Source organism: Gymnodraco acuticeps, unplaced genomic scaffold (assembly GCF_902827175.1).
Source record: "Gymnodraco acuticeps unplaced genomic scaffold, fGymAcu1.1, whole genome shotgun sequence".
Taxonomy (NCBI): domain Eukaryota; kingdom Metazoa; phylum Chordata; class Actinopteri; order Perciformes; family Bathydraconidae; genus Gymnodraco; species Gymnodraco acuticeps.
The window spans coordinates 2,805,589-2,819,760 of NW_022990047.1; the positions used below are offsets into that span (position 1 = coordinate 2,805,589).

The following is a 14,172-nucleotide window of genomic DNA, read 5'->3' on the forward strand; positions in this document are numbered from 1 at the left end:
TCTGCAGCCCATTTATTATTCCAACCTTGCTTTAGCGGTGTTTACTGACCAATATGTAGTCATGGGTTTAGCAAGGAAGGCACTCCTCCTCTATGGTTAACACAAGTTTTCAGAGGTGAGAGAGAGTGTGCAGGCCAAACCGCAGTCACAAGGCGAGGCCTGAAGGTCTCACACCGGCTCAACTCAAACTGTTTCTGACTGTGAGGAAAGTACTCCTTCAGCTCCTCCCTCATTACAACCTCTGCTGACCTCAGGTCTTTACACTCTCACAGCTCAGAATGTGAGTGTGCTGCTCTTTGTTTGTGTGGGTTTAAGGGTTCTGCACAGCGTAATGGATTCACTTGCATTTCAAGTTTAGGGTGGACAAAATCATTGGCCTTCATTTATGAAGTCAACAATGTAACCCCCGCAAATGCGATGAATGTGAGATACCAGCCGCTTATGATTTGTGAAACTTCCTCACAACACTTATACAACAGCCAACAGTGTCCTCTTATTTAGTTTAAAAAGGGACATTAGTTTCCAGTCCAACAGTGATTGAATGAAGCAATTAATGAACCACCATGAAGAGGAAATATCTCTTCTATATTAGTCCAATGTTAAAAAGGTTATTTGAAATTAATGGTTAAATCCTCACAAAGTAATTGTTTGCAGTGTTTGAAATGACTGACTTCTTTTTGCCATCCAATAATCTTTGTAACACTAATTGAGTTTTAGTTCTTTTTTTAATAAGCCAAATATGATTTTTGTATTGTCTAACTGAATTATTCTCATTTTACCTGCACTCCTAGCTCACAAAGATAAACGCTCCCCCTGGAATGTAATAATGATGTGTGAACATAGTGGGAACATTGTGTTTTGCATAATAAAGTTCCCACTTGAACAAAAATAACACAAATACAGGTTTGCATATCATGTGTAGGCAACATGCAGAGTAAAAGCCTCTCAAGGTTGTTGTTTTTTCATTTCTCCATAGATGACAGAACAGAGGAAGAACAAGCAGAGGCTCGGGTTCCTGGGTCCTCCTCAGCCCAACCATCACACAAATGCCCACTAAGGGGCTCAAGGCTCAAACAGGACACTTCAGCCTAAAGAACAATGTGCTCAGATTATTGATGATAAAAAGCAATAGGGCCGGAAGTGTTGACACATCATTTTTGACATAGTGTATTTTCTATGAAACAATGACTGTTATGGGATACAAACTGTGCCTTATGTGCTCACTCTGCTGCTAGCAGCAGGCTTTACTGGCCGTGTGTACACACCCTCGTACAGAGAAGCTCTGTCAATGATTGGCCAGCCGCAGCACACATCTGCCAGTGTGGTGTTATTGTGCCAGACAGAGGTCGAGGGAAATGTTAAGGTAAGGTTAATGGTTAAGTGCTGTTAGGTCTGCGGACGGTCACATCTCATTCCTCAACTGTCCACAGTGCTGATGTGTCAGAAAGGGGACAGATAGGCCGCACCCTCTGTGATTGGAGATGTTTGAGGAACTGCTTTTTTATGCCGTTAGGGGAAGAGTGTGTGTGCAAACATTAAGTATTCTTCCCTTTACCTTTTTAGTTTTCTGATGGTATTTATGAGAACATTTACGGTTCATAACTGGAGTATTATTTTTGCCTTTTGGAAAAAGTATGATGCTGCCTCACTCATTAACTATTCTTAACAGTAAATTGCAACTGCTGAAAGTGCACTTTTTAAAGAAGAAAAGTGCAAAAATGTAAGCCTTTAACTGGAACATGTGGTTAGTTGGGTTGGGGTATTTTTTGCATGCTCTGTTCTATGGTAAAAATGCATTTGCTGCACATTTCAGTTGCCTTGTTTTTAAATAGATTTCTACAGAGTATATCAATAACTTAATGTGAATTAAAAATAATTATTACCTTTGCAGAACTTACTTGAAAATTATGTTTTAAATCTTATATTGGTACATAATGTAGTACTGACTGAAGATGGGGAGCTTACAGTTCTTTGTTACAAATGAACATACTTATTTCTAAGAGATGTCAGCTAATACTGTAATATTTACTGGATTTGCTCCTGTCTTCATCTTCTACTTTTTCTTAAAAACTTTCATTTTTTAGTGTAAATCATGCTCACAGGTGTCTTGGACTGCAACTGATTGTTAAGTCTGAACTTGTGTTTTTAACTGGCACAAACTAATGGCAGATACAAGTGAGCTCTCGATGGTAACTGTGCTACGACACTTTTGGTTTAAACAAGTGTATCGAAAAATTTATTTTATGTGTTTGGATGTTGTAATAAATTTGTAACAAAATGATTCAATGTGCTTTGAGTCAGCATATTTTCTAACAGAGTTGTGCCTCAGTCCTGGTTGTTGTTGAGGATGAATGAGTGCTCCCCTTGACCCCCGTTGCACCCACCCACACACTTGTCCATAAAGGCAGCGCAGGACAGAGTCAAAGGCTGTCCTCATTCAGACAGGATCAGGTTTCAGCTAATGCAGCCAGGGTAGTCATCTAATATTAAAGTTATCAGATTCTCTGCACATGCCGTCAGTCACTGCTGCTTTTGTTAAGCTGCTCTTGGCATTTAATTGCAGCTCATTAACGGCAGATATGATGGACAGAGAAACCAGACTCTGGAATTTAACCTTTGTTCAGTCTACTTCACAAGCTTTGCCGTTATCCAAGTGTAACATTCTTTTTCACTTGAATTAAAGTAATCTTTATACAGAAAAAAGAGATTGTGTATGTTTGACAGCTATAGCCACAGCTAAAAGTACTTGATTATGGGTAACACAGATAGCCATGGTAGTTAAATTAAACATCTAGCTTCAGCTGAGCAACCAAACATATGATGTTAATAAATAATTATTGTTACATTCTCTGCTTTATTATATTAAATAAAGTCAACTATTATGCCCTAAAACAAATAAATCACTTGCATGAAACAGAGAATTCTTGTAAACACAACTTGCTCCTCACGTATTTACTTATAACATTTTACAATTAAATCCGTCTTAATTAGACTGCTTGGACAACATACAGATTGATTACAGAAAGCTGAAGACCCCATTAGGTTCCAGGTTTCAAAACAGTAGGTCTCTCACATGCATATTTAGCAAAAATAGACCACCATTAATCACAACTTTTTGTATCTGCATCTGACTAGAGCTGGAGGTGTAGACCTACATGAGACAGAAAAGGTTGGGAACCATTGTTTTAGAACATGTCAAAACCGAAAGCACTTGAGTGCTTCTGTCTATTCAAAAAGCTGTTTTTCCTTTGTGTTGCAGTTTGTATAAGTAATGCAATAACTTTTTAGTTGTGAAACATTTAATAGGCCTATATTTAATCCTTTCATGCGCGTATCCTTTCACCTTGTTGTTTGGCCTAATGTAGTACTCGGTAGCTTACTATAATGTGGAAATTGATCATTAATAACAGTGGCTTGTTGATTTTCCTGTATGTCTGTGCTTTTGTAACATATTTGTTATGATATACGCATCACAAAATAGCCTTAACTGGTCATTTATCCTGTCCTGTCATTTACCTTCTACAGAGAGGCCCATCCTTCTTGGCTCTAGTTCACTGTTTACGCTGGCAGACCTGTATTTGCTCCTGCTGCCTGTGACAGCCATTAAAATTAGCTCACGCAGTGCCATAATGGTGAGCAGCTGTCATGTGTAGACAAGAAGGGTAAAGTGCAAAACTGGAATGTATTGGACTCACAGACAGAAGGGAGGGGAGAGGATGGTACACAGACCGTCATTACTGACTCGCAAACGTTTTATTTCCATGTTGTGATGCCATACAAACTGCTTCCGTCTGCACAGTTCCTAAAACATATTTTTTTGATGCTCTAAATCATTGAGCAAAAACATTGAACATTGTGATCCACTTATCAAAAGGACATTTTAAATTACTTTAGGGTTGTGCTTAGAATAATAACATAAGATGGTCTGCTTCATTTCATTCTCTCAGTACACTTTGGACCTTTTGAATGCACGTGAGGGGTGTATTATTTACTTTATGAACACTACCTTTGACACATTTGGATCACAATTTTTTTTAAATCTCTTTCCAAACCACAGTTACATGCATAGCCTGTGTGTGACTGTTCAGTAGCGAGAGTGAGAAAACACCCAGAGAAGGTCACTAAATACAAGGCAATGTCCCAATGCCTCTATGGCTGCAGGCAGTGAGAGTGAGTCAGGTGATGTGACTCTGATGCACTTAAAGCACCGGACTAACAGGACTTCTTGCAGGAAATGTCATACATATAAACTGTAGGAGACACTACAGGTACCTATTCATGGGTAGATACCGCCATAAACGTTTATCAGCTATTACTTACATTCAGACGATTGTTTTTATTTGACAAGATCCCTGAAATTGTGTTCTTTTTTATTCAAATAAGGCATTATCTTATTACTTTTTTGCAAACTTTAGCAAACATCTGTAGAACTGAAATCTGAACACTGGATAAATCAATAGATTAAAATTCACTTTTTTCACGTACAAGAACCAAAGGTTATTACAGAAGGAATGTCTGATTCAACTTCTGAAATCCTCCTCTTGCTGCCTTGATATTATTCCAACAGGATTTTTCAAAGATGTTTTGCCTTGTATGGCCTCAGATCTACTTCATATAGTAAACAAATCTCTTCACTCAGGTATTTTTCCACAGGCCCTGAAAACTGCAGTCATTAAACCGCTCTTAAAAAAGAATAATCTAGATGCTTCAGTAATGAACAATTACAGGCCCATATCAAACCTGCCATTTCTAGGTAAAATCATTGAAAAAGTTGTTTTTCAACAGTTGAGTAATTTCTTGCATTTAAATAACTGTTTTGATGTGTTCCAGTCAGGCTTTCGTCCAAACCACAGCACTGAGACTGCTCTTGTAAAGGTCTTTAATGACATCCACTTAAACACAGACAGTGGCAGAACTTCAGTGTTAGTATTATTAGATCTCAGTGCTGCGTTTGACACTGTTGACCACAACATATTACTCGACCGACTGGAGAACTGGGTGGGACTTTCGGAAACAGTTCTAAATTGGTTTGAATCCTACTTAAAGGACAGAAACAACTTTGTTTCTATAGGTAAATACACATCTGAGTTGACAAATATGACATGTGGGGTTCCTCAAGGCTCCATCTTGGGGCCTCTTCTCTTTAACATCTACATGCTACCACTGGCTCAGATAATGAAGAACAACAAAATAAGTTACCATAGCTATGCAGATGACACACAAATTTACGTAACAATTTCACCAGGAGACTATGCTCCAATTCAAACACTGAGTAAGTGCATTGAACAAATCAATGACTGGATGTGTCAGAATTTTCTCCAATTAAACAAAGATAAAACTGAGGTAATGGTTTTTGGAGCCAAGGCAGAACGTATAAAAGTTAGCGCTGAGCTTCAGTCTGCAATGTTCAAAACAACAGATAAAGCCAGAAATCTAGGTGTAGTCATGGACTCTGACCTGAGTTTCAACAGTCACATTAAAACAGTTACTAAATCAGCCTACTATCACCTAAAGAATATATCTAGGATTAAAAGACTAATGTCACAGCAGGATTTGGAAAAACTTGTCCATGCTTTTATCTTCAGTAGACTCGACTACTGCAATGGTGTCTTCACAGGTCTCACTAAAAATCTATTAGAAAGCTGCAGCTAATTCAGAACGCCGCTGCTCGAGTCCTCACTAACACTAAGAAAGTGGATCACATCACTCCAGTTCTGAAGTCTTTACACTGGCTTCCTGTGTGTCAAAGAATAGATTTCAAAATACTGCTGCTGGTTTATAAAGCACTGAATGGTTTAGGCCCAAAATACATTTCTGACCTCCTGCTAAATTATGAACCATCCAGATCTCTCAGGTCTTCAGGGACTGGTCAGCTTTCTGTCCCCAGAGTCAGAACTAAACATGGTAAAGCACCGTTCAGTTATTATGCTCCAAATATCTGGAACAAACTCCCAGAAACCTGCAGGTCCGCTACAACTCTGACTACTTTTAAATCCAGGCTGAAGACTTTTCTTTTTGTCGCTGCTTTTAATTGAACTATTCATATCTTAGACTGCACTGTAACTTTTATCCATGTACTTTTTTTCTTTTAATGTTTAATTGACTGCACTGTAACTTTTATCCATGTATTTTTTCTTTTAATGTTTATTTTATTAGCTTTTCTTTTTAATGACTGATTTTAAATGCCATTTTCTTAATCTCTTTCATTTTTTGTAAAGCACTTTGAATTGCCTTGTGTTGAAAAGTGCTATATAAATAAACTTGCCTTGCCTTGCCTTGCCTTGATATAGCTTCTTATCATTCCATAACAGAATATACTTAGCATTTTATTTAAAGGTCCCATGTCATGCTTTTCCGGTTATTACCCATCCCCTTGTGTGTTATGAAGGTTTTTATGCATGTAAACGGTCTGCAGAGTCACAACCTCTCAAAGTACACCCTGTAGCGAGTAAAACTCTAACACAGTCTATGCTGCCCCAAAACGCCTCGTTGGAGATTTGTCATTTTCCATTGTTTACTTCCTGGGTACTCTGACGTGGGGATACCCAGAGGCCACACCCTCTGCCAGCCTTTCACGAAACAAAGCTTTCAGCGATATGTACAGCGTAGGGCACTGAAGAACGATGCTGTTCCTGCTTTGTTTGGACCAGCGGGAGATTCGGGTACACAACCTGTAAGTATTCATTGTTGTTTGTGTATTTATGATGTTTAAAACAAACAAGGTATCTACCACGACTGTTTAAATGGGTAAACGTTTTTCGGGCTACAACGTTGGGATCGCGGAGAAATGCTCTCCGCAGACCCATGCTCACAGCGTTATAAACCTTTTTCTTACTCAATATCAAGCCACACTTATTGTTTTTACTTCAGCTGTGAGTGCTTGTGTGTGCTCAGGATGAGTTTCACTTGTTCTCGCTGTATCGCCGAGAGGGTCGTTGCTGCGATCTGCTGCGAGGAGCGGAACAGATCGCAGCAACGAGCCTCTCAACGTCCCGACCAATCAGAGCACACTGGGCTCACAGGGATCGGGGGAGGGAGCTCCAACAAGCCGTTTAGGACAGAGAGTGAATACCGGTGAATAGTAATACACATACTTTACAGAGATGCTGTATGAGAAACCAATGTGAGTTTAGAAAATGACACAGTATAAATCTATTTTAGTATACCTCAACAATGGCATTATGATCAGTAGAAATGGCCATGACATGGGACCTTTAAGTCAGGCTTTAAATTATATATGAATAAACTCCTATAGCTGGGAATGAAACTGGAAAGCGTTGGTTATGTAACTGAAGTGGAGATTTCTTGTTCACAGGATTAGAATAAACTTGTTATGAGAAAACAGACTTCAAAGAAATGTATTTTAAAATGCAATACCAGCCACAACAGGTTAACAGGGTTAAACCTGTATATAAATAGGCTAAAATAAAAAAATCTACAGATGCAAATAGACAAAGTAAAATGAACACCTGAATGTACTGTATCTCATGGAAGCAAAATACACTTTTTTGCCTTTAGTGTCTTGCCTTACACTAAACTATAGTCATATTCAACTGGTTATAAACATGTTGATATACACATAAAACCAACAGTTGAAGCTCGTTAATTAGAATACTGGGTGAGAGTTCGGTCGGTTGTTTTCAATTTCCTGAGAAAGTTTTCATGTTTTGTGTCAATACACGTATTGATCTTCTGTCTCCTGCAATCTCTTGTAAAGACTAACAGCATGCGTCCCCACCATCTGATATCAATCTGCGTGTTTTGCCTTGAAAGATCAATTGGCCACACAGAGAGTTGTGACTGACCGGGGAGGAGGGAGGAAGTTCTCTCTCACTGTCATTTTTTTAAAATAAACATGCCCCTGTGATGACTGGCATGTGACTTCCTGTGTCTGGTGAGATTGAGGCTGTTGTAGTCACATGATGCATCAACATGAAAACACTGGACAATCACACGGAAAAACGCTGCAACTGAACTGGCCCTCCATTAGATGTAGATGCAGAAAGTACAATGTGTGAAATGCACGATTTAACAGAATTTGTTAATAATTTACAAAGCAATTCGCCACATCTTTTATTATCCTGGTGATTCTCTGCTGAGTATTGTCAAACGGAGCTCTGACATTCTCATAATGTCTCCAAAGAAAAAAACTGAGCAGTCACAGTTAACTTGAATAAATTGACAGTTATGATCACAGTAGATCACTGCCAGGCCCAGACAGAGGCGCCTTTGTCTCTTGGTGGTACCACAGATTAGTCATAAGAAGAACTATATAAACGGTATATTAAGAACTACATAGTTATAGATTGAGATAGTGATTGAAACATTTTGTTATAATATGATCAAGGTTATGTAAGTACTGTAACTGTACTTAAGTAATAGGATGAGGTACTTTTGCTTTACTTGACTCTTTCTGTTATGCACCTTTATATGTTTACCTTAGAGAGAATTATTTGTATTTCTTACATTTTTTATAACTTCAAGTATCTGAGTTCTTGTTTATAACAATATACTATACAGTTTAAATGATGCTTTGTGGTTCTTATTCTGCTCAGTTATTCAGTCTTTACAAATAATAATACAATTGACAACTAAAGCAAATATATGTATTCAAATATGAGTGATGTTACCTGAGTTGGCTCTTTTTGTGTCTGTGTGGTGACAGAAAACATAAAATAAATCGTATTAACTGAAACAAAGATTTGTATTTGTCACAAAAAACAGTATAGCTTTGTTGAAAGATGATATTTGCTTATTGGCTTCTTTGTTCAAACCACATTCTGTAAAAAATAAACAATATTTTAACATCATACCCGTTAAATCAACCTTTTTTAATCTTTGACAAAACAGATTGCACACTAATTACATTCTGCTTCCGAGCACTTCATTCATCTTGTTTTCTGCGGAAACTCTGCTGAGCATGTATAGGCAGCTAGCCTCAGTCAGCAACTGAGATGAGTGAGCACAACATAAAACCTCTGCTATGGGGAAATCATATTAGAAAAGAAAAGCTCAAATGTTTTGGCTGTTTCGCTCCTTCAGTTCTGTAATACCTAAATGAAAACACCTGAAACGTAAACACAGCGAGATTATTTAGTTTCCTCCATGCAGCTGCCTGTCTGAGTCCCCCTTGCCTCCCCCCGGCCCCTTCCCCCCCCTCCCCCTTTGCGGCTGCAGTAGTTTGACTCCTACAGGCTGTTTGAGTCATGCTGGCTGCTGGCCTGGCTTCTACCTTCACAGCCCAGTTCATGTCAGGATCCAGCCTCACGAAGAGCACACCACCCAGCTTGTGTTACTGCTGTCAGGAGCTGTTCTTAGTGCATTTTACTGGACCGTTTCTATCACAGGGGGTTCTTCTATCAGCTGTAAAGTACTTCACCAATAATTATTTATATTATCGTGCAATATACAAAGCTGCATAGGAAACAAAACAGGTTATTTATAGTTGAATCCACCTAGTTGCTTTTGTGTGTGTTAAATGTGCTTAAATCTGATAAATGTTGTAATTGAAAAGCAATAATCTACTTTTTGATTAAGATAAATGTCTTACAAATGTTTGCTATCGGAATAAAAGCTCTACTTGACATGTGTAATGTGTGAAACTCTGCCATTGATTTACATTTTTCAAACTATAATGTGACAACAAAGTAGTGCGCGACTTACTGTAAAGCATCAATATAGCAACTAATTATGTATTCTTAATAATTCAAACCCAAAACAAGACGTGTACTTTTTTGGAAAAGTGCATAACAGATGAACTAAAGTGGTTTCAGTGTTGTGACCTAGTTTGTCAACATATTGCATATGAGCAGTACATATCCAGATAATTAGAAACATGAATAAGTCACAAGTGGAACACTTACTTCTCAAAGCAAAGCAGCTGTATTGTATCTCTTCATCTACATTATAACATTGCCAACTGGAAAAAATATGACTTATATGGTATACAAAATGTGTGCAAAAAGCTATTATAGAAAAACTATCACAAAAGGTTAATATAAATTGACATCAATGAAAACAAGCTTAGGCACAAACCAAAAAGGCACATGTCCCGTCACTCACGCTGAAGGTATTACCCTCCGCCCTGACCAGAGTCATCTTTCAACTCTGTCATGGGCGTGTTAAACGTTCTGCCACTGGGAGGAGGAGGAGCCGATCTGAAGGCCGGCGAAGAACACCTGGTAGCGGTGCTTCCACATGATGAAGGCACCGATGGCACACACCACTGCTTGGAGCAGGTTGAGAATGATCTGCAGCAGGAAGTAGAGGGTGAGGGTCCCGGTGATCACCTCGCAGTCACTGACTCCCTCATAGGTGAAGGTGCGAGCTATTGGGTCCTCTTGATCCAGTCTGCACACGCAGTCCTCGCCCGCCTGCTGACACCTGAAGCTGCCGGTCTGAGAGTAATGGTGTCCGGAGAAGGCAATAACCAGCACTGAGATGACCAGGCCGATCGTACACAGGACGAAGTACAGGAGCTGTGGAGGGCAGAGGTCAAGTCAGAGGTCATGCTGTTTAGCCTTTGTAGCTTTGATCAGAAAACCTTTATACTGAAAGCCTGTTCCCTGCTTCATTCTGTATGATTAACTCACTTAGCTACGAGACAGTCATGCTGGCTCAGTGCCGACAGCAAGTTACATTCAAAGAGATTATGTACAATACAAGGCATGGGCTGACCCTCAGTGTAGGAGTACAGCTCTTGTGTGCAGAGGAGACACACAAAATATAAGATTGCCCTGCAGCTACAGCCGCTTCCCACCTTTAGTGAGAACAACAGAGTCTAAAAAATAGAGTTTTGAAATGTGACAGAGGCTTTGTGTTGTTTATGCAATTGCACAATCTCAATAACACTAAACCTTTGTTTTAATCCTTTGCTTATGTAACGGGAGCCGTCGTTCGCCCTGTGTATTTCCCCCTCAGTTACATGCTGCTTATGGAATTATGCAAGTGATGAGCGGTGATTGATTTGAAACATCATTTATGTTCATTTTGGAACAGCTGTGAAATCTGGAGCTTGGTCTGTTAGAGGGAAATGTATGGACAGCATGTGCATAGACAAGAGGATGTACTTCACTAAATGGAATATATTTACTGTTGACCTAAAGACAAACTGAAAGGAGCCAACACTTACATTGTTATTGTTTACAGTACATCTGTGGTCTTAGAACACTTTTAGGGTTTAACTCAGTAAACTATGTTGAACGGGTAATCTTCATCTGTCAACATAGTAACGCTTACATTCAGAATTGTCTCCAGTTGCAACACATTTTATACTTATTTGGGTTGTCGCTTACCTTGCTTCAAGTGCACATTGAAATAAACAAACTGATTTTAAAGTCATAAATGTTTAAGTTAAAAAGAATAATGTACTCTAGTTAGGTCATTAGGTAACAGAGGTTTTTAAATGAACACTGCGCACATAGCACTGAAATTCTAACCTTCAAAATGTAACACCAAACGACACATACCCACTTTGAATTGGCTTTTTATCATGCCTTTATGCAAAGACTATTTTGCAAATTAGCTGCAGTTCTTAAGGCAAAATACCATTGAAGTGTTTTGAAGCCCTCTCTTCACAGCCAATGAACATATTTGAACCTGGTATGCAAACGCAAGTCTGACTGAGGTTGCTGCTTCCAAGGACCGGCTTCTCAGTAGCAAACAATGGAGGACTGATTTTAATTGCCCTGAAATTCCAACTGCATATGTTGTACGGCTAATTAAGCTGTACAATCAAGTGGGATTAATGAATGCACTCATCCCAGGAATCCCCACAGAGCTCTCTTAAACAAGAATGCAGCTAAATGCCTTTCTCTCTCTCATTTAAAGTTGCAGTTCCATACTGTAAGAACAGCCATCTAACAATTACACACTCTCACTGAGTTCAACTTTATTCTCTGCAAAGAAAATACATTGACCTGTCTGATCATTACTTTTTGTAAAATGAACACTCTACAATATATTCCTCTGGTCAATTTCAAAGAGACCTATTGTGCATTAATAAAGGAACCTGACTTTTACAAAAGGTTATTACAAACTGATATGTTAACTTCCACTTCTGCAAACAATGTGTCAGACAGTGTGTGTACACTCACCTTGGCAATGAACTGGATAGATGATCTCTCATCAGGGTGGTAATTGATACAGTACAGGATTAAGCCCAGGATAGAAACTAAACAAAGCTGCAACAACACATCAGAAGATATCGTAAATGTTTGCTTAAAAGCCACTCATATTAGTGCAATGAAAATACCAACATAATACACATTTTGTAGTATTTCACCATCCTATCTTGCTTTTTCTCTTATTCACTGTTGCTAATACATGTAGGTGATGTGCAGTATGTGTTGTAGAGATAGTGTTGTGTCAAGATAGTATTTTTTGCCCAGGTTTTCATGAGTATCTCTTAATATTGCACGATTCAGCACTAAGCCTCTCTCTCTCTCTCTCTCTCTCTCTCTCTCTCTCTCTCTCTCTCTCTCTCTCTCTCTCTCTCTCTCTCTCTCACGGACACACTCACATTCTCTTCAGTGTATTTGCAGTCTTGTGACTGGCATGCAGCATCTTATTTTAATGTTTTTCTCAGGTTCTTAAGCACTCAGGATTCTCTGGAAAATTCTTGATGACCTCAGTGTTTTTCACTTGGCTGAATCTCGTGAGGATCTACCTCGGGATGTTGGTGTCCAGGGATGTTTTTGAGAGGCAAATGGCGTCTGTGATAAGCTAGGATCCAAACTGGAACAACACATTTTTTTCCCTATCACAAAAATGTGACCTTAATTCCCATTCCAAATTGGATGATAAGTAAACTACACTATGTTGTCCTTTTATATTAAAAGACAATTAACCTTTATTTGCTTTAAAGTGTTTTTTAAACATTTAACAGTTTTAGTAAAGTGTACTTGAACTGTACTTTTAGCTTTTTACATGGTGTCTGTCGAGACACTTCATTTAGCACAGTTTATAGGTTATAGGTTATAACTGGCATACACAAATCATTAGTTTACATTTTCTAAGTGATTCCAAACAAATTGACTAAACTTCCAGGGCTTAAATGTGTAAACTTTCCACCCCTATCAACGCTTACCTGTACCTGAACTTTAACTTACACTTTGACTCCCCTAAGTTTATCAACTTAAACTACAACCTCCATACAAACGTTCACATGCAAGGAGTTTCCATTTTAAGACAATTCAAGACCAACTAGTCTTTAGAAAACTAAGCATTTTCTTGTAACTCTTTTAAAATGACACCTTATTAAACACATCAACTTGAATAAAATATTCCGCTTAGCTTTCATCTTTCTGTTTTGAAGTCAAGCCATTTCAATATGACATGCTGTAGTTAGCTTGCCAGTCTCATCAGGCCAGATGTTGAGGATGTGTTGGACATAGAACAAAAACAACAGAAGGTGAGCATGCTTGTGTGACTGCGACGGATTGTAGATTCAGATGAATATGACAGATGGAGATTTATTAGAACATGGCAAAAAGAGTGACTTCCATGCCTACAGTGAGCGTCTGGCTGAGAGGGCCAGTGTTGACGTGCAGTGTGGAGGACAGGAAGATGGACAACACAAGGAGGGAATAGCTGAGGGTCATGCAGGCATATCACTAATGGGGATCCATGCAAACATGTAGCTGTAGTGTATGATGTTAAAGCGTAATGACGGAGCTTACAATGATTCCAGCCCAGTGTGGCGTCTCCCGGGCCATGAGTGAGGGGCTGATGGCCAACATAAGGAAGGCCACGACTGTGACGGCCGCCCCCAACAGCAGCTGGAGCAGGGCGACGAGCAGAGGGAAGCGACAGACTCGGCACTTATGGCTGTCCTCTGGCGCTGGGCTTTCATCTCTCTTCTTCTTCTTCTTTTCCTCCTTGTCTGAGGAACCTTTCTGCCCCTGCCCCATTTCTCCTCTTTTTTCTCGTTCTGTACGCTCGACTTTTACTGTTGCAGTGTTTGGGGTGGATAAGCCTGCCTGCCGTCTGTCTCTCTCAACTTCCCTTCCCCTCCCTGCCAAGGCCTCCTCTCACCATAAGCACAGCTCGTATGCTATTTGGAAACAGAGAAGGCTCTGAACTAATATGGAAAACATTTGGACTGGATTCCAGTGCCACATATAGAGCAGGCAGCCTACTGTGGAGGAAAGGAAGAGGAGGGAAGGGGGGAGG

At 39.4% G+C, this 14,172-nt stretch overlaps 2 protein-coding genes across 2 annotated transcripts in view; one reads left to right on the forward strand and one right to left on the reverse strand.

Annotated features, from left to right (window-relative positions):
• Positions 1-2,281, forward strand: part of itpr2 (inositol 1,4,5-trisphosphate receptor, type 2) — a 57,385-nt gene extending 55,104 nt beyond the window's left edge. The window contains exon 57 of the mRNA XM_034215539.1: positions 977-2,281. Coding sequence (XP_034071430.1) covers positions 977-1,057 — 81 coding nt within the window. The 3' untranslated portion in view covers positions 1,058-2,281. The remainder of the gene's footprint in view (positions 1-976) is intronic.
• Positions 2,282-8,812: 6,531 nt separating this feature from the next.
• Positions 8,813-14,116, reverse strand: sspn (sarcospan (Kras oncogene-associated gene)). Its single transcript, XM_034215552.1, has 3 exons — positions 13,680-14,116; positions 12,096-12,182; positions 8,813-10,478 (listed from the first exon to the last, which is right to left on the reverse strand). The coding sequence occupies exons 1-3, from the start codon at positions 13,908-13,910 to the stop codon at positions 10,122-10,124; spliced, it is 675 nt and encodes a 224-aa protein (XP_034071443.1). The 5' UTR covers positions 13,911-14,116; the 3' UTR covers positions 8,813-10,121.
• Positions 14,117-14,172: the final 56 nt, after the last annotated feature.